At 40.1% G+C, this 21179-nt stretch overlaps 1 protein-coding gene across 4 annotated transcripts in view; it reads left to right on the top strand.

The window, feature by feature from the left end:
• Positions 1-16749, top strand: part of qrich1.S (glutamine-rich 1 S homeolog) — a 35801-nt gene extending 19052 nt beyond the window's left edge. For all 4 annotated transcript variants that reach the window (XM_018259499.2, XM_018259498.2, XM_018259500.2 and 1 more), the window contains 7 exon segments: positions 3562-3727; positions 3950-4104; positions 7387-7501; positions 8984-9092; positions 11384-11538; positions 13377-13476; positions 15886-16749. In XM_018259499.2, the coding sequence (XP_018114988.1) occupies positions 3562-3727; positions 3950-4104; positions 7387-7501; positions 8984-9092; positions 11384-11538; positions 13377-13476; positions 15886-16078 (993 nt within the window). In that variant the 3' untranslated portion in view covers positions 16079-16749.
• Positions 16750-21179: the final 4430 nt, after the last annotated feature.

The following is a 21179-nucleotide window of genomic DNA, read 5'->3' as shown; positions in this document are numbered from 1 at the left end:
ACGGGCCAATAAGCTGCCGACCCAATCAGTCAGCAGATTTTATCGGCCCGTGCATTACTTGCACTTTTATTTTAAAATTTACAAGTCTTGAATTTAGTGTGGCTGGACACTTGGAGTTCAGTCTTCCAAAAAGTGCTACTGTTCAGCTAAATCCTTGGTGCATATCCCTACCATCAAATCATGGCATGTGTTTAGCTTACTTTTTTTAAAGGAGAAGTAAAGCCTAATTAGAAGTTTGCTAGAAATGTTGTACATTATGTTTTGTGCTTCTGTACCAGCCCAAGGCAACCACAGCCCTTTAGCAGTAAAGATCTGTGTCTCCAAAGATGCCCCAGTAGCTCCCCATCTTCTTTTCTGCTGATTCACTGCACATGCTCTGTGCTGCTGTCACTTACTGAGCTTAGGGACCCACTCACAATATACAGTACAGATAGAATAGAAATGTCACAATATAAGGCTGATTAGTAATTAATACAGATAATTACTACATGGCAGCACAGAAACCAGTGCAATTAGCATCAGAATTTAATAATCAGCAAACCTGTAGCATCAGCTTATATTACAGGGGAAGCTCATTTTCTGCTGGATAATTAGTGACGAGCCCTAAGCTTAGCTTCTCAACAGCCAATCAGAGCCCACTGAGCATGTGAGTGTCACAGACACTTTCCAAGATGGTGACCCCCTGTGACAAGTTTGAAGTCCTGGATCATTGCTGCTATTGACAAGCTCAAACTTTAGCCTCGTGCAATAAGTTCAGTAATTAAAACATGGCATGTTTTAACCATATTCATTTTTAGGGTTTAGTTCTGGTTACTTCAGTCATTGGTATGTTGTTATAATTTAGCAATGAACACTGAAAAGGGTAACAAATGGTACTTTTCTTTTGACTTGCAGCAAATTTCTTATTCACCTCCTAGTAAATGGTTACCTTTTCTACTTTTAAATGTGATCAACGGTTTTTGACAGGGTGGGTTGATTTCATCTTTCCCCAGCTTCACAGATATCTACCTTGTCAGACAGCATGTGTGCAGTATCAAATTGTTCAGAAAAGTTCTATACTGTGCATTCGAGTCTGAAGTGTAGGATATACCTGGGAGTTAAAATGTCAGTCCACCCTACAGAAAAATTCCACTAGGCCCCTTTTTAAACAAGTTGCGCTGCCATATCTGTCTATATACACAATATCCCAGGAGCAGCACCCAGGTACTTGTACGACCCTTAGGAGTGCGGCTCACAAGAATATAAAAAAAATATATATATATATATATATATATATATATATATATATATATATATATATATATATATATATATATGTATATATATATATGTATATACTGTATATAGTCATATGAAAAAGTTTGGGAACCCCTCTTAATTCTTTGGAGTTTTGTTTATCATTGGCTGAGCTTTCAAAGTAGCAATTTCCTTTTAATATATAACATGCCTTATGGAAACAGTAGTATTTCAACAGTGACAAAGTTTATTGGATTAACAGAAAATATACATCATAACAAAATTACAGATGCATAAATGTGGGCACCCCAGCAGAGATATTACATCAATACTTAGTTGAGCTCCTTTTACAAATGTAACAGCCTCTAGACGCCTCCTATAGCTTTTGATGAGTGTCTGGATTCTGGATGTTAATATTTTTGACCATTCGCCCATACAAAATCTCTCCAGTTCAGTTAAATTTGATGGCTGCCGAGCATGGACAGTCTGCTTCAAATCATCCCATAGATTTTCCATGATATTCAAGTTGGGGGACTGTGACGGCCATTCCAGAATATTGTACTTCTCCCTCTGCATAAATGTCTTTGTAGATTTCCAAGTGTGTTTAGGGTCATTGTCTTGTTGGAATATCCAACCCCTGCGTAACTTCAGCTTTGTGACTGATGCTTGAACATTACCCTGAAGAATTTGTTGATATTGGGTTGAATTCATCCGACCCTCAACTTTAACAAGAGCCCCAGTCCCTGAACTAGCCACACAGCCCCTGAACTAGCCACACAGCCCCTGAACTAGCCACACAGCCCCTGAACTAGCCACACAGCCCCTGAACTAGCCACACAGCCCCTGAACTAGCCACACAGCCCCTGAACTAGCCACACAGCCCCTGAACTAGCCACACAGCCCCTGAACTAGCCCCACGGCCCCACAGCATGATGGAACCTCCACCAAATTTGACAGTAGGTAGCAAGTGTTTTTCTTGGAATGCCGTGTTCTTCTTCTGCCATGCAAAGCACTTTTTGTTATGACCAAATAACTAAATTTTTGTCTCATCAGTCCAAAGCACTTTGTTCCAAAATCACTGTGACTTGTCTAAATGAGCTTTTGTATACAACAAGTGACTGTGTTTGTGGCAGAAAGTGCTTCTTTCTCATCACCCTGCCATACAGATTTTCTTTGTGCAAATTGCACTGAATTGTAGAACGATGTACAGATACACCATCTGCAGCAAGATGTTCTTGTAGGTATTTGGAGGTGATCTTTGGGTTGTCTGTAACCATTCTCACAACAGCAACTGTGCCTGTGGCCTTCCATTTCCTAATTACATTCCTTACAGTTGAAACTGATCGTTTAAACCTCTGTGATAGCTTTTTGTAGCCTCCCCTAAACCATGATACTAAACAACCTTTGTTCAGATCTTTTGAGAGTTGCTTTGAGAATTCCATACTGTCACTCTTCAGAGCAGAGTCAACCAGAAGCACAACTTGCAATTGGTCACCTTAAATACCTTTTCTCATGATTGAACACACCTGCCTATGACGTTCAATTCTTAACGAGTTAATCCAATCAATTTGGTGTTGCTAGTAATCAACATTGAGGAGTTACATGCATTCAAATTAGCAATATTACAAGGTTACCCAAATTTCTGCACAGGCAGTGTTTGACATTTGATTTAATTTCATACAACTGAATACTGCTTCACTAAATCTTTGTTTAGAAAACACCCCAGTACTCAGATGTAACTGGGAAATGAAAGGCATACCACTTTTATCTTTTTTGTTCAAAATGGAGTAAATTATAATGCAGGCTGAAAGGGGTTCCCAAACTTTTTCATATGACTGTATATATAATGTATATTGTAACGTGACTTGTTTTCATGGTAATAGTTACTATAAACCTTAAAGCAAAATATAATTAAGGGAGGGGGTCTCTGTCACAATAGATGGGACAAGAACTGATTTAGTACAGGTATAGGATCCCTTATCCGGAAACCCGATATCCAGAAAGCTCTGAATTATGAAATAGACTTTTTATTTTATCCAAATAATCCAAATTTTTAAAAATGATTTCCTTTTTTCTCGGTAATAATAAAACAATAGCTTGTACTTGATCCAAACTAAGATATAATTAATCCTTATTGTAGGCAAAACCAGCCTATTGGAATTATTTAATGTTTAAATGAATTTCTAGTAGACTTAAGGCATTAAGACCCAAATTACGGAAAGATCCATTAACCGGAAAACCCCAGGTCCTGAGCATTCTGGATAACAGGTCCCATACCTGTATAATAAATGCTAAACATTTGCTAATGATTCCTTGTCCTTTCAGACACAAACTGTTAATGAGGTAGAACCACAACCGCAACCTTCTCCCGAACTTATGCTTCCCAATACCTTGAAACCTGAGGAAGGGCTCCAGGTCTGGAAGAATTGGGCACAGACAAAGAATGCAGAGCTTGAAAAGGAATCCCAAAACAGATTAGCACCCATTGGAAGTACGTCTGATATGAATAACCTCTCTGCATTTTAATTGCATGGGATTCACACTCTGAATTGAATACACAGGTCAAATACCTAGTGCGGTGTATTTGCTTTACCTGTCTTTTAAAATAACAGACTCCAACTTTTATAAAGCTGCATGTAGAGACAGGTTGGTGAGAGTAAAAAAGTAATTCAATCATAACAGAAAGTAATATTACTTTTATTTATGTGTGCAGGACGTCAGCTACTGAGGTTTCAGGAAGATCTCGTATCCTCAGCAGTTGCGGAGTTAAATTATGGGCTGTGTTTAATGACTAAAGAGGCGCGCAACATGGAAGGTGAACCCTACGATGCTGATGTTCTCTACTACATTTTCCTGTGTATACAGAAGGTAAGGTTTATTAATGGCTGCAGTTTGCCATTTCCTGCAAACGAAAACCAAGATCATGGCAGATAGCATGTTCGCCAAATCAAGTTGTTTTTACATGAACCACAATGATTGGTGTAGTTTTTGTAGTGCACATAATTACTTAAAGGAATTGTTCAGCATAAAAATACAAACTGGGTAAATAGATAGTATGTGCAAAATAAAAAATGTTTCTAATATAGTTAGTTAGCCAAAAATGTAATGTATAAAGACTGGAGTGACTGGATGTCTAACATAATAGCCAGAACACTACTTCCTGCTTTTCAGCTCTCTAACTCTGAGTTAGTCAGTGACTTGAAGGGGGGGCCACATGGGACATAACTAAGTAAATTTGCAATTGTATCCTCAGCATTCAGCTCAGATTCAAAAGCAACAGTTATGACCCACATGGCCCCCCTCAAATCACTGATTGGTCACTGCCTGGCAACCAATAAGTAGAAACCAAGAGAGCTGAAAGCAGGTAGTGTTCTGTTCTGTTATGTTACACATCCAGTCACTCCAGCCTTTATACATTACATTTTTGCCTAACTATAACTATATTAGAAACATTTTTTATTTTCACAGCCTATCTATTTACACAGTTTTTATTTTTACCCTGAACAATTTCTTTAAAGGGATTCTGTCATGATTTTTTTTGCTGTAGTTTTTATTTCTAAATTACACTGTTTACATTGCAAACAATTCACTCTACCATGTAAAATTTAATTCCTGACCCAATAAGTGTGTTTTTTTAGTTGTAATATTGGTGTGTAGGTTCCGTCTCAGGTCATTTTGCCTGGTCATGTGCTTTCAGAAAGAGCCAGTGCTGTACTATGGAACTGCTTTCTGGCAGGCTGTTGTTTCTCCTGTTCAATGTAACTGAAGGAGTCGCAGTGGGACCTGGATTTTTACTATTGAGTGCTGTTCTTATATCTACCAGGGAGCCGTTATCTGGTTACCTTCCCATTGTGCCACTGACCCACTGCTGGGATGGGGGAGGGAGGGGGTAGATATCACTCCAATTTGCAGTGCAGTAGTAAAGAGTGACTGAAGTTTATCAGAGCACAAGTAACATGACTGGGGGCACCTGGGAAACTGACAATATGTCTAGCCCCATGTCCGATTTCAAAATTAAATATAAAAAAATCTGTTTGCTCTCTTGAAAAACTGATTTCAGTGCAGAATTCTACTGGAGCAGCACTATTAACTGATGTGTTTTTAAAAAAAAATATTTAGTGCACATTTGTGTTGAACCCAATACTGATCATTCTGATATCATCATAAAGTTACCTGCAATACACCCCTCTTATTTATTCTATCCTTGTCTGATATCCTCCCTGTTTGCTGCTCTTTTTTTGGAGGGGGGGTCCCATAACTGTGGCTACTCAGTAACATGGCAGCTTTGAGTCTCTTGATGTGGTGGTAATGATTGCTCTGTATGGCTGTAAACCATCAAACTTGCAGCAGTAGAAGAGTGTGTATTGTCTTTTGTCTTCTTCTCATATAACCACATGCTGATGTGCAGGTTTAAAGTTGGTACAGGTCAATTCATCAGAATACAGCACCAATCACCATATGTAACAATACATGACAACAACATAAATTAAGTTATTTTTTATTGAAATACATTTTAAAACACTCGTACAACCAACGTCTTCACCTTTAAATCTTAACCTGATGTATATGTCCCAAAACCAGTCAATCCCCAGCCCTGAAATCCTGCTAACCGGCCAAATGTAAAAATAATTCATATACATAAGGGGCGGATTTATTAAGGGTCGAATTGAAAATTAGAATTTTCAAATTTTTTTATGGTCAAAACTCTCAAATTCGAATTGTGAATTATCAAAACTTGATTCCAATTTTAATGTCGATTTTGAATTTCTAGATTTATCATACTCTGGCCCTTGAAACTTGAATTTGACTATTCGCCACCTAAAACCTGCCGAGTTCATGTATAAGTCAATGGGAGAGGTCCACGCATTAATTCGGAAGTTACTAGCCTTCCTGACATTTGACGTTTTTTTAGGAGAAAAAAATCGAATCGATTTTAGTCTAATTCAATTAGCCCCCAATCGAATTTCGAGTATATTCGAATTTAAAGGAGTTTAAAAAAAAAAACTCGCATGAATTCAAAATTCGACTTTTGATAAGTGTTCTCATCTGAATGAGAAATGGTGGGAATACAGAAACAACAAACAGATTGTTTCACGGTTGCTTCCTAGACTGTACTACATTTTTGTGTCTTTAAGAGAGAAGTAAAGCCTTACTAAAGTAGTAGGATATGTTTTGTGCTTCTGTACCAGCCCAAGGCAACCACAGCCCTTTAGCAGTAAAGATCTGTGTCTCCAAAGATGCCCCAGTAGCTCCCCATCTTCTTTACTGCTGATTCACTGCCAACCTCCCAACTGTCCCGTTTTGAGCGGGACAGTCACGCTTTTGCTCAACCAGCAATCCCGGATTTATACTGATATGTCTCGAGTTTCACTTTCATCTCCTGCACTAAGCAGCCAGTAAAAGATACAAAGTTTCTAAACTTAATTGGCTCTTGGCAGACAGCCCAGTATAGATACTTAAGATACTTTTGTAACAGTTTAGATAAGATAAGAATTAAGACTCACAGCTAAAAGTGCAATTCACCTTCATTGGCAAAACTGTAATAACACATAAAAATCACAAATGTCAAAATTTGTAAAATGAACATAATGTGGGGGTGTGGTCACAAAATGGGCGTGGTCAAAACATTTTCCCCCTCTTTCTGTTTCCAGAATGTTGGGAGGTATGACTGAGCTTAGGGACCCAATTTAAAATATACAGTACACATAGAATAGAAATGTCACTATATAAGTCTGATTAGTAATTAATACAGATAATTACTGCATGGCAGCACAGAAACCAGTGCAATTAGCATCAGAATTTAATAATCAGCAAACCTGTAGCATCAGCTTATATTACAGAGGAAGCTCATTTTCTGCTGGATAATTAGTGACGACCCCTAAGCTTAGCTTCTCAACAGCCAATCAGAGCCCACTGAGCATGTGAGTGTCACAGACACTTTCCAAGATGGTGACCCCCTGTGACAAGTTTGAAGTCCTGGATCATTGCTGCTATTGACAAGCTCAAACTTTAGCCTCGTGCAATAAGTTCAGTCTATAAAATATGTCATTTTTATCCATATTAATTATTAGGGTTTAGTTCTCCTTTAACGTGCCCTGTAGAATGGTTCATTGTAAACAGGTTTTAACTTCTTTTTCTCTCCACACACAGTACCTTTGTGAGAACGGAAGAGTAGATGACATATTCTCTGACAATTACTACATCAAGTTTACAGAATGGCTTCATGAGGTTCTGAAAAATTATCAACCCCGAGTCACTCCTATTGGTAAGAATAGTGACAGCTGAACTTGTAATTTAAAAACAGACTCAGAAGTAACAGCCCTTGAAAACATGCAGCCTCCCCCCCCAGGTGGCTGAAATACGTTTCTCAGTGGGATTCTGGGAGTTGTAGTTTACATATCTGAAAAATGACTGGTAACCAATTCCTAACGTCTTAACATCTATGTGACAGACAGTGCCAACATTAGAAAACGACCGATCTCATTGGTCACGTATGAGGGTAACAGGCGTCTCTTATCACATACAGAACACTAATAAATATTGGTTTTCACTATCAGTTGTACTGCTTATGTTATGGCCTGTGGGTAGAGCTGGCACCATCTCTATTTGATTTTAGGTTGTTCACCTTCCAAAACTTTTTTCAGTTCAGTTGGTTTCAGATAGATTACCAGAATTAAAGACATTTTCGAATTACTTTCTATTTTTGATGTGTGACTGTCATTCTAATATTGAAGTGTAAAGTCTAATTTCTCACCTTCTGAAGCAGCTCTGGCAGGGGGGGGGGTTGCTGACCCTGTAAACTGTTCTAAATTGATACATTTCTTATCTTTGTCCCTGCTGAGCAGAATTCCTGAGTTTCTTTAAAGGCAGCTGGTAGAATTGATACAATAGTTGCTAATGCTCCAAAGATGCTGTTGAGAAATGTATCAACTAATTGTAGCAAATTGTAACAGTTTAGAGTCTGCGCCTGAATTACTGAGCTGCCAGACTCAAACACCAGAGACACGAACATTCAACTTTAAAGGGGAACTGCAGCTTCCAAACCAAAATTTGATAAAGAGGCCCACATAACACAGAACCCCCTAATATACCCATCACAGTAACCTGTTTCCTCAAAAAGTCTGAAGAAATGCCATTTTCTATGCTGAAATCCAGCTGTTTAACAGTTCTTCTCTTTCTGCATCATTTGAAATCCTGGCAGGGAAGGAGGGACTAAACACTGATGTTACAAATTGTAACAACTACTCCACAGCTTACAGACAGCATGCAGGAACTACATAACCCACAATGCATTGCACTGTGATGTTCAGTTCCTTATTGAAATCACGTGTGCAGGGAATTGTGGGGTTTGGAGGATGCAGGCTGAGGACAGATGGCTGTGGATACAAAGTAACAGTAGTCAGTCAGCTCAGCAAAGTAGTCAGAGATCAGCAGGAGAGCAGGGGGCTAGGCTTAGGAAACTGTCAGAAACCATTAAAAATCATGAAAGTCTGCATATTTTTTAATTGGTATATTGCAAAGTTGCTTGAAATTATGTCTACTTTTTAAAAAGCTTAAGTTATGTTTTTGTGGCATTCCCCTTTAAACTTAGAAAAATGGTAAAAAAAATAGAATGTACTTGGAAAAAGTCTATTTCTGGTGAACAATCTGAAATCAACTGAACTGGAAAAAGTGTTGGAAGGTGAACAACCCCTTTAATTGTGTTGAAAATGGAGGTATATGTAATTACTTGTTTCATTATTTTTAGGGTACGTCATCCCCAGCCATGTGACAGAGGAGATGCTTTGGGAGTGTAAGCAGCTGGGAGCACACTCTCCTGCCACACTACTTACAACTCTTATGTTTTTTAACACAAAGTAAGTCATCTGAAAATAATGTACACAATTTATTAGAAGCAAATCAGAGAACAGTTTTGTTGAAAAACTGTAAATCCAATGTTATGGGGTTTATTGCTGCTTACAAGAAGTCCCATTTGTTCTAAAGGTTTTGCTTGATGATACAAGCATTCATTACTCAATGGGAATTTCATTTTCAGAGGGCAGCCTTACAGTCCTCATACAGGTACATACAGTTGTGTTCAAACTAATAGCAGTGTGTTTAAAAAAGTCGAACAAAAAATCTATTGCGGCTCTATCCAAAATAAATTAAATTCACCTATATAGCAAATGTGTGCTAAATGGCCAGGGAAACTCACCCGGTAATAGAAGTGACTTCTCTTAGGGTGAGATGTAAAAAAACACAAATCACTTATATCTTATATCGAACTCTTTACACTCACAGATGATTGGTGGTGGCCCGGGTCCAGCACCCCGAACCCATAGCTTGGGGGTGAATATCAAAGTGGTTGTGGGGAAAAGCACGGACTCCTGCGACCAACGTGTTTGTTAAAAATAGATTTTTATTCCAAGGGTAAAAGCAAACGTCCTGACGCGTTTCGTATCCAAAGATACGTAGTCATACTATGACTACTATAAATAGATAAACATCTATTTTTAACAAACATGGTGGTCACAGGAATGCGTGTTTAAAAAAAGTGAAAAGCTCAATCCATAAAATACATAAATACGGTACCTTTTATTTCTATACACGCAAATGCATTGGCAACACTGCACATTCTATTCCAAATCAAAACATGAAGCAAAATGTATCAAATGTGTGTTATTCCTTTAACAGAAAGTGAAGAGAATATTAGGCTGTTCCAAAAATAGCAGTGTCTGCGTTCTTCTTTGCAAACTCATTCTCTGTATAAACTGAAAATGTTTAAAGATTTTGCTTTCCTTTGAATGACTGAACTAATATTTAGTATATTTAGTTGTATAATCAATGTTTCTGAGAACTGCTGCACATCTGTGTTACATGGAGTCCACCAACTTCTGGCACCTGTTACATTCCACAATTCTTCTTGCTTTTGCCTCAAACAGCATTTCTGATGTCACCTCACAGGTTTCCTATTGGATTAAGGTCCGGGGATTGGGCTGGTCACTCCATAAAATCAATCTTGTTGGTCTGGAACCAAGATGTTGCTCATTTACTGATGTGTTTGGGGTCGTTGTCTTGTTGAAACCCCCCATTTCAAGGGCATTTCCTCTTCAGCATAAGACAACATTGCCTCTCCAAGTATTTTGATGTATTGAAACTGATCCATGATCCCTGGTAATAAATAGACCCCACACTATAGTATTAGAAACATCCCCATATCATGATACTTGTGCCACCAGCTTCACTCTGTACTGTGACTTGAATTCAGTGTTTGGGGGGTCGTCCGATAAACTGTCTGTGGCTCAAGACCCAAAAAGAACAATCTTGCTTTCATCAGTCCACAACACGTTGCTCCTTTTCTCTTTAAGTCAGTCAATGTGTTCTTTTGCAAATTGTAAGCTCTTCAGCACAATTCTTTTTTACAACAATGGGACTTTGCAGGGGGGCTGAGCAGCCTATCATTTTCTGCACTTCTTTATATGTTTTCCCCTCTCAACTTTTTAATCAAAGTACGCTGTTCTTCTGAACAATGTCTGGAAAAGCCATTTTACTCAGATTTTCAGAGAGTAAATTACAGATTTCAGAGATTTTCAGCACTATAACCAGCAGCACAACATTTGCTCCCTCCTTCCTGGAATAGACTCCTGTTTTTTCCACAGAATGAATGAGCTCACTAATTGAATGTAGGAAAAGAACATAGCGGCACATCATGGGTAATGCTAGCAGGAAAAGCCTTGCTCATTTATTGCGGATGCAGGGTTTCGGGGCGTAACCCCTTTGTCAAACATACCGGATATTAGTGCACATAGTATTTAAAAGCATAGCAATTAAGCTTAATTAGTGAAAGTGGTATTACAATCTCAAAAAGAAAATAAGAAAAATTCATAGTATAAATCCAAATGCAAAAATGTTTTATCCAATAGAGAAAAAGACAATCAAATATAAATAGTCCATAGCAAAACATAGTCCATAGAAAAAACGTCCAAAAATTGGAGAAATATAATTTCTACCAAAAACAGTGATTGATCAGGTTAGTGTTGTCAGACTGCTATTATTCTGAACACAACTGGATATGCTTGCTGTTTAGTGTACAAATGTTCACTAAACACATGGTGAACATGGTAGATGGGAAATATGCACTAACAATAACAACACTTTTTACCAACAGATATTTCCTGTTAAAAACCGTTGACCAGCACAATAAATTGGCATTCTCTAAAGTGCTACGGCAAACAAAGAAAAATCCCTCCAATCCAAAAGATAAGAGCACGAGCATCCGCTACCTGAAAGCACTTGGGATCCATCAAGCAGGGCAGCAAAAAGGTAACAACTATAGTTTTATTCCAGTCTTAAGTGTACAACGCTACTGTGGACCAAGCAAGTTCTTACACATGGCGGTATCTGCTGCTGCTCCTTTATATTTTATATATAACACCAGTGTCCTGACTCAAGTGATTAGTCCAGCACAAAGCTCCTGCATTCAACTTGCTGTGGGGTTTTTTTGTGTGTGTTTGGAGGAAAAGTAAATTGTATAATGTTTGTAGACATGTGACCCTATTGTCATTTGCTATTGCAGTTAGTTATGTTTCAGATGGATAATGACTTGAACGTCTTTGGTTCTATAAGTAGCCATAAACAAAATGCCTGCTATTCCCTATGAGTCTTTAAGCAAAGACATGAATTTGCGTGACTTGTGCAGATAGTGGCCATTTTGCAGTGGCGGAACTACCGGGGGAGCAGGGGGTGCAATTGGGCCAGGGCCCGCACCCCCTCAGGGCCCCCCGGCAGCTCGCACACTGACAATTTCCGGGCGCGTTGGACGATTTCGGGTCAAATAATCTGGTAGGGAGGGGGGTGGGGGCCCGGCGGCACATCCCCCCTCCAGTTACGTTACTGCTAACTTGAGGATAATGACCATATTAATTGCTATATGCTATAAAAAGGACTTTCCACCTGTACAACACATACAAAGACCTGGCTAAATACCAGGGGCAGGCCAAGCCCTAGGCAACCTGACCGGCCAGCTCGCTCCCTTCTGTACCTGTGAAGGTGTGTGGGGTGGGGGTTGGGGCCGCAGGCAAGAGCTGAGAAGCCAGGAACTAGGGAGCATGCAAACCTGGATTAGGGATAGGCAAAGGACCCTTCAGCAGGTACATGCCCAGCACCCCTTCATTGTTGTGCCCTAGGCTAGAGTCCTGTGCAGAACCAATTTGTTAAACCCGGCCCACAACCCGCATACTTACCTGCTTGGACCCGCAAGCACCTTATCCGCGACCCGCTGACCATCAAGAAACAGGAAGTGCTGTCATTGTAAACTGGAAGTGACATCATTGGAAGTAGGCGTGATCAGAAAAAAAGGAGGAAAACGCGATATTGAGAAGACCCGCAAACCTGGAGAACTGCCGACCCACGTCTATACCCGCTCACGAAACTTCAACCTGCAGGGTACCGCAGGTTTTTGCGGGTAACCCGCGGGTACACAACTTGGTGCAGGACTCTACCCTAGGCAGGTGCCTCTTGTGCCTACTCCTAGTTCCAGCCCTGCTAAAACTCCTGATTTACATCAGAATAGTCCAGAAAAGTTCACCTAGGGCTGTATGGACAGTCCCCTGGTTTATATATTGACACGTTGGAGGTTGGTGGCTTCTGTTGCTGGGAGCTCAGTGTCTCAATTTATAGGACCCAAGTGCTCGAGGTTTTATGGTGTCAGCCAATGCTGGGATACTGCCGGGCTTCAGAGTTTAAACAGCTGTCATGTGAGGAGGCTTTGACCCTAAAGCTGCCGACAGATCAAGCTTATTGGCCCATGTGTGGGGCCTTCCGACGGGCTTCACCGATCGATTTCTGACTGACAATCAACCAGTTGGATCGCGGACTGCATCTGTTCATTGATGTGGTCCCACGATCAGACCGCCCATATGATCCAATCGTTGGGCCCTAGGGTCCACGATCGGATCAGCCCGATGTCGCCCACCTCAAGGTGCGCATACCGGGGAGAGAGAGTGGATGTTTATGGGCACCTTAACTGGCTGCTTTAAGCTCTTTTGGTTGGTTACTAACAGATTTTTAATAGGTTTGTAGGCATTGCAGGATGATCCTATATTGTATATACCATATGCTTTGTAATAATTTCACCTCACTGACCATGTCTAATCTTTTAGGTTTCTCAATAACAGACGACATGTATGCAGAGCAAACCGAGAACCCAGAAAATCCATTGCGATGTCCCATTAAATTGTATGACTTCTACCTCTTCAAATGGTATGTACATATGTGTGATCTAATTATACTCTAAGGGGGTTATGTAATTAAAGGCACTAAGTTTGCCCTGGGGCAGTAACCAATAGCAACCAATCAGCAGGTAGCATTTCCTGGTCACGTTTAAAATCAAATCTCTTCTTGGTTGTTATGGGTTACTGCTCCTGGGCAAACTTGGTGCCTTTGATTAGATATGTAATATCATCGAGTTGAGTGCTTTCGAGCTGCCCAATTTTTGCTTTAAGAAAAGACTTCTGAAAGCAAAGGAGGTTCCCAGTGGAATAGATTGTGTAGCCTGGCAGTCTTACATGTGTTACTGGCAACTGGTTCCCCCACTCCTTCTCTAGCCACATTGGTTCCTGCAGGTAAACATCCAATGCCCCTCCATACTGGCTCTGTAAATGCAGAGTGATGTAGAGCAGCCAGTGCCAATCATTTTCAGCTGCTTCATTTTAGGTTTCCGTTTTCCTGGCAGCCATCGCTGCATAGGAGTATGTACAATGGAGGCCAGGATCAGCTTGGCTTCCACTGAGCATAGTCTTACTCAGCAATGACTGCCAGTGAGCCAGAATTAGGATGCAACAAGGTTAATTATGGTGGGCTAACTTAAAGGAAAACTATAACCCTCAAACAATGTAGGTCTCTATAAAAAGATATTGCATAAAACAGCTCATATGTAAAATCCTGCTTCATGTATATAAAACATTTTCATAATAATATACTTTTTTAGTAGTATGTGCCATTGGGTAATCCTAAATAGAAAACTGCCATTTTAAAAATTTAGGACCGCCCCCTGGGATCGTAGGATTCACTGTACAAACAAACAAACCATACATGTTAGGTCACATGAGCCAATTAACAGACAGAGTTGTGTCTTTTGCTTCCTCACTTCTTCCTGTTACAGTTAGAGTTGTAGTATTTCTGGTCAGGTGATCTCTGAGGCAGCACAGATAGTCACGAAATGGTGGTTCAAGGCAAAAGATGTAAAAGGGCAAAATTTACTTAAATATATATTCCAGTTTGGTAAGATTCTTTAATGTGCCACTTAATATGATGTAAACTGTTGCTTACGTATTCATTATGGGGGTATAGTTTTCCTTTAATCTCTCTGACCTAGCTTGTTAAAGGGAAACTCGCGAAAATGAAAATTTTATATAAGCTTCATCATACTGAAATAAAAAGTTTTCTAAATATAATCAATTAAAAATTCTGTACCATTTCTGAAATAATCAAGTTTATCTTCACTATCCCTCTCTCGGCATCTGTTTCTCCTCATTCTCTCTTCATGCAGCAGTTGGGTTTAACATTGAAGTTGCTTCGAGGTAGACAATAGTGAATAGCTAATTGCATGCTGGGTTCCTCTAGTGACCATATAGAGGTATAGCCTCAAAAATTGCAGGGGTTGGGTGTCAGATATTCATTGACAGTTAGATCCAATATATCTTATAGGGGGGCTTCCTTTCCTAGCAGATGAATTAGAGCTCACTCAAATAACTGATTCCAGTACAAACAAAATCTGACAAAATAACTGCCTTTTGTACAAATCCTGCATGTAGAGAGGCATGATGTCTGGTGATTTTAATAGAGTGAGCTCTAATACATCTACTAGGCAAAAGGAGCCCCCCTATAAGATATATTGGATCTAACTGTCAATGAATATCTGACACCCAGCTGCTGCATGAAGACAGAATGAAGAGAAACAGATGCTGAGAGGGATAGTGATAAACCTAATTATTTCAGAAATGGTACAGAATTTTTTTGATTTACCGTAGTTGATTATATTTAGAAAACTTCTTATTTCAGTATGCTGGAGCTTGTATTAAATTTTTATTTTCATGATCGCTCCCCTTTAAAGGAGAATTCAACTCATATTAAAAAAAAACCTACCCTGGGTAGACTCCCCCCCGGCCTACCTGCCCCTCCGGGCAAATGTCCCTAATTATTTACTCATCCCTCCGTGCAGATTCGGAGTTCACAGCAGCCATGTTCTTCTTCTTCGGTAATCTTTGTGTATTGACAGCATTTTATGGCGCATGCGCAGTTGGAGCAGATTTCCGGTCCCGGACAACTGAGTATGCGCCAAAAGTTTACGGAAATTTTCGTGACTTTCAGTGCATGCGCAGTGGTTCGGGACCGGAAATTTACTCCAACTGCGCATGCGCCGAAACTTCCGAAAAAGACCAAAGAAAGAACATGGCTGCCGTGAACTCTGAGGCCAGAATCTGCACGGAGGGGTGAGTAAAAAATTAGGGGCACTTGCCCGGGGGGGGGGGGGGCAGGTAGGCTGGGAGGAAGGGGGGTCTACCCAGGGTAGGGGGGAGGGGTTTTTTTTATTAAGGGTTGAATTCTCCTTTATATTGAAATGCTTTTTATCATGATTACTGATGGCTTGTTTTTTCTCCAATGTAACAGCCCACAGAGTGTAAAAGGTCGAAACGACACGTTCTATTTGACGCCAGAACCAGTTGTAGCCCCCAACAGTCCAATCTGGTATTCTACACAGCCAATCAGCAGAGAGCAAATGGAACAGATGTTAACCCGAATTCTGCTCATCCGAGAGATCCAGGAAGCCATTGTGGTTGCAAGTGCCAGCAACATGCACTAATTCATTCTTTCTGGGCACAGAAGATATGTAAAAGCAAGAGAGGAAAAAGCCTGTACAGACTTTTACACTAAAATAAGATGCCTACTTTTTCTGTTATTTTTATTTTATTTTTTATTGGTGTAGTAATGGAGCCCTTTTAGGCTCCTCCTGTTTAAAATAAAGTAAGTAAAAGCGCCCAAATGTGCATCTTAAAGAGAAAAAAAAAAATAATGAAGAATCTGCTTTCTGAATGGCTGAAATGAGAAATGGTTACTGACATTTTAAATTTCCCCTTTATCCTTTTAGCATGGGGTAGAACTATTTTATTTGGGGGAAAGAAAGGCATCTTAGGTTGAATGGGATGGACTGAGAAGCTGCTCACGCCATTGCCTACCACATATATATGGACATTTATTCTGTATTTCCAGTTGCAGGGAAAAGCAACCCCTGGTTTTATATAACTACATATATAAAATATTTCAGAAAAAGCGGGAATATTTCATTAACCTAAATATATATTTCTTTTTTTTTTTCCTGGCCCAATTTATCAAGGCCTTAAACTGCAGGCATATGAGCCTATGTACATTTCTTGTAATATAATCTTGTGTATCTGCTGCAGATATCTCCATATTTCTCCATTGTTCTTATGCTCTTTGTTTTATTAAGAATGACAAGCACGTCTTTTTAACATGTCACCGACCAGTGTGTTTATTTAGAATTTATTGGCCAGGCTCTTTTCTTGGAATGCAACTTTTTTTATTTATTTTTTTTGACAAAAGATTTTGATAATTTCTAGAATTATCTAGCTTCTTACCAAGAACATTATATGTTTATTATCACTGGTATAAACCACACCTTTAAATATGCATTGAGAACTGGAGCGTGCAGCTTTGAATGATTTACATAGGACGTCTCATTGTTCTAAAGCTGTATGTTGAGACTAGGGATGCACCGAATCCAGGATTTGGCCTTTCAGCAGGATTCAGATTCGGCCAATGCCTGATTTTCATATGCAAATTAGGGGCAGAAGGGAAATAGCATGACTTTTTGTCACAAAACAAGGGAGTAAAAAATGTTTTCCACTTCCTACCCTTAATTTGTGTATGCAAATTTGGGTTTGGTATTCTGCCGAATCTTTTGCGAAGGTTTCGGGGGTTCGGCCGAATCCAAAATAGTGGATTTGGTGCATCCCTAGTTAAGACTTATGAGCTCACTGGGTCTCTGCCTTATAGCTGACCAATTAAATCTGGTGCCCGAAACACAGGGAACTGGAAACTTGCCCAAAACTACAAGCAGCTGAAGCCAGGCCATTGATGAGTCATATCAATGGAGGCACAATCCACCTTTGTTTAACATAAGCCCAATTTATGGGGTTTGTGTTGAACATGCGCTTTGCCTAGTGTTCATCCCATTGTTCTAGTTAAACATTTTTTTTTTTTTTTTTTGTAAGGTGGCCATTAGGGATGCACCAAATCCACTGTTTTGGATTTGGCCGAACCCCCAAAACCGAACCAAATCCTATTTGCATTACATTAGGGTTGGGATGGGGAAAACATATTTTACTTCCTTGTTTTGTGACAAAAAGTCACTCAATTGCCCTCCTCTCCCCTAATTTGCATATGCGGATTCGGTTCGGCCAAATCCTGGATTCGGTGCATCCCTAGTGGCCACCTTACAAAAAAAAAAAAAAATAAACAATAAAATTTAATATAAACTTCCTCACACTGAAGTAAGAAAATTTCTAAATACAATCAATTAAAAATTCTGCATCTTCTAGGCAAAAGGAGCCCCCCTATAAGATATATTGGATGTAACTGTCGATGAATATCTGACACCCAACTGCTGCATGAAGACAGAATGAAGAGAAACAGATGCTGAGAGAGGGATAGTGAAGATAAACTTGAGTATTTCAGAAACAATGCAAAATATTTAATTGATTATATTAAGAAAGTTTCTTACTTCAGTGTGAGGAAGCTTATATTAAATTTATTTTTGCGATAGTTCCCCTTCAAGATCCCCTCATTTGAGAGGGCAGGTTTCTGACTGATCTGGCCACACCAATGAGTGGATATTGTGTAGACCTACAAAAACTTTATCAATGGGCTGATACAGTCCTTGTCCAACAGGATTTTTAAACCTGCCCAATAGCTGGCTGCTTTGTGCCCAGATATTGATTGGACAGGATATCAGAAGATGATCAATACAGGGACCAATGAGCTGCCATCTTGGTCTGTAGGGGCTGTGAGTCTGCAGCTTGTTTGAGCCTGTGTATGGTGAACTTTCCTTCCACTTTCTGGGCTCCTTTTACACTGTGTGTGGGAATAAAGAAATTCTTCATATGCATCACTTTGCATTGCCTAGGACAGGGCTGTTCAACTGGCAGCCGCCCTTTGTGTGACCCTCCACATGAAAGTCTGTTTGCTTACCATGTGTAAGCTTTAAAGAAGAAGGAAAGGCTTGGGGTTGCCAAATGTTAGGCACCCCCAAGTGATTGTATTAACTTACCTGAAACCCTGGGCCGGTGCTCCTATCAGACTTGGTGCACTTGGGGGGTGTCAAACGGGCCGGTGCTCCTATCAGCAGAAAACTGCAGCGACCCTGGGTTATACCAGTGAGCACCATGGAGAGATCCTCTTCCGACTTAATCTTTCTTCAAATTTCCCAGGGCAGACACGTGCAATTTAACAAAATAACTGACTTTTTAGTTAAAGTTTGCCTTTTCGTTCTGCGCATGCACAGCTGCACTGGTATAACCCTGGGCCGGTGCAGTTTTCCGCTGATAGGAGCACTGGCCTGTTTGACACCCCCAAATGCACCAAACCTATCCTTCTCCTTTAAAAGGTATCAGTACAGAGATTAACTGGCCCCTGCATTGTTTAATCAAATTCACACAGTAATCCCCTGTATTGTTCACACATGTAATTCCCTGCATTGTTAACACTTGTGACACCTCTATAGTTCACACCCCTAAAGCCATGTACTCCTGTACTGTTCACACCTGGGACCCAGACTGAAACTGCCCATATTGTTCACACCTCATACAAACTGCTGAAGGGTCACCAGCACTGAGTCACCGTATGTAGTACATCTTAACGTGATCCTGATAGGTTTCCCTGTCTCCTGCTCTGTTCTACCTTCCCTATGCTCCATGTGTGCCATACTCTGCCTGTCCTATTGTCCTTGGGTGTGCCATACTCTTATGTGCCATACACTGCCTTCGCTATGCTCCCTGTGTGTGTGTGTGCGCCCTGCTCTTTGTAAATTATTGTTAAGAGCCCCTAAACTGTTTAATCATATGCTGGGTTGCTGTGTTAGCCACGGGAGGAGGCGGCGGCGGCATATGGATTTAAGGGCTTGTTTTAAAGGAGAATTCAACAGTTTTCAAAAAAAAAACAAAAAAAAACCCTATATCTGACTGGGGCAAAGGTGGATAACTTGAGTGGACCAGGATTATATCGAGCCGGTCATGAGATGTTATCAGAACTCCTCATGCAGGTCTACACACATAGCCTTCCAAACTAAAGAATGCAGCAACCTCAAGCTGAACTTACTGTCCTAACTAAAGCCAATAATGTCGCTCTTCAAAATGAATGACTTTGTCTTCACCCGGCCCTTCTATGAGACCGTGGTCCTACTCTATCCAGTCTTACACAGGGGGAAAGCATTATCCAGCCAACTAATTGTATTCCACATCTTCAACAGTCACACATTAAATTAAAATGAGCACATCCTTAGATCCATGGGGTTTTTCCATCAATATCTAGTGACTGGATGTCTGGATGTTCTCACTAGGGGATGTTGTGCTGTATATGATTTATACCAGACATACTGGGACCTGTATTTGTCTATCCATTGACTGTGATCCCAAAAGATCTGAAGATCATCCAGGTGCAAGAGTGAGACAAGCACTAAAGTTACTCTTAGACAGCAACAGTTTCCACCTTGTTACTCTCTTATGAATCCAATTTTTGAGAGTCATGATCGCCGATTTAGCTGAGGTTAGAAAGACTTACAATTCTTATTTTTTGGCTGTTTCCTCCTGGATAAGTTGCTGCTGAGCCCTTGGAATCGGTCAAGCAGACTGGCCACACCTGGGAAGATTAACTACTGTTCAAGGTTGTCTCTCATTGGAGATAATTTATCTTATTGTGGTTTGATGGTGTCCCAGAGCCTTAGACTTGGATGTATCTCTTTCCGGACAGATGTTTAAACAACTGTTTTTCTGGAATTCCCTTCACTCTCATGGAAAAGTACAATATATAGTGAGTTTTAGATTTACTGGCTGCAGTCAAGTTTGGTTGTGTCAATTACTACCTAATTATCAATTACATTTGGCCCAATGGCTGACTGGGTTACTAATTGGGCAGAAATGGTTAATAAGGGTGTCGGATAAGTTTGTTCTATAAAGGGATGGTTCACCTTTTAGTCATTTTTTAATATGTTATAGAATGTCCAATTCTAAGCAACGTTTTAATTGGGCTTACATTATTTTTTTTTTATGGTTCTTTAAAGGAGAAGGAAAGCTACCAGGGCAGTTAAATGCCAATAGATTAGCCCCAATAGTGCAAGCTATAAGACTATATTTATTCTGCAGAATGCTTTACTATACCTGAGTAAACAGCTCTAGAAGCTCTCTGTTTGTTTAGGATAGCAGTTGCCATATTAGCTTGGTGTGACATCACTTCCTGCCTGAGTCTCTTCCCTGCTCACTCATAGCTCTGGGCTCCAATTACAGCGGGGAGGGGAGGAGGGAGAGGAACAAACTGAGCATGCTCAAGCCCTAGCCCTGGAGGTTTAAACTGAAAACAGGAAGTTGATGAGTACACAATAGAAGGAAAGAAATGCTGTGTTTCTTTTGACAGAGGACTCAGAGCAGCATTACTTTGAGGGTTTACTGGTGTATTTATATAGACCTTTCTGATAAAGCTTACTTAGTTTTAACCTTTCCTTTGACTCTTTCTCGGTTTCAAATGGGGAGGTCACTGACCTCATCTAAAAAAAATAATTGCTCTATAAGGTTCTTAATATGTTATTACTACTCTTTTTTACTCATTTTTGTATTTGGGCCCTCTCCTATTCACATTCCAGTCCCTTGTTCAAATCAATGCATGGTTGCTAGTGT

The sequence above is a fragment of the Xenopus laevis genome, chromosome 4S (genome assembly GCF_017654675.1).
Source record: "Xenopus laevis strain J_2021 chromosome 4S, Xenopus_laevis_v10.1, whole genome shotgun sequence".
Classification (NCBI taxonomy): domain Eukaryota; kingdom Metazoa; phylum Chordata; class Amphibia; order Anura; family Pipidae; genus Xenopus; species Xenopus laevis.
This window is presented reverse-complemented; position numbering and strand designations above follow the sequence as displayed.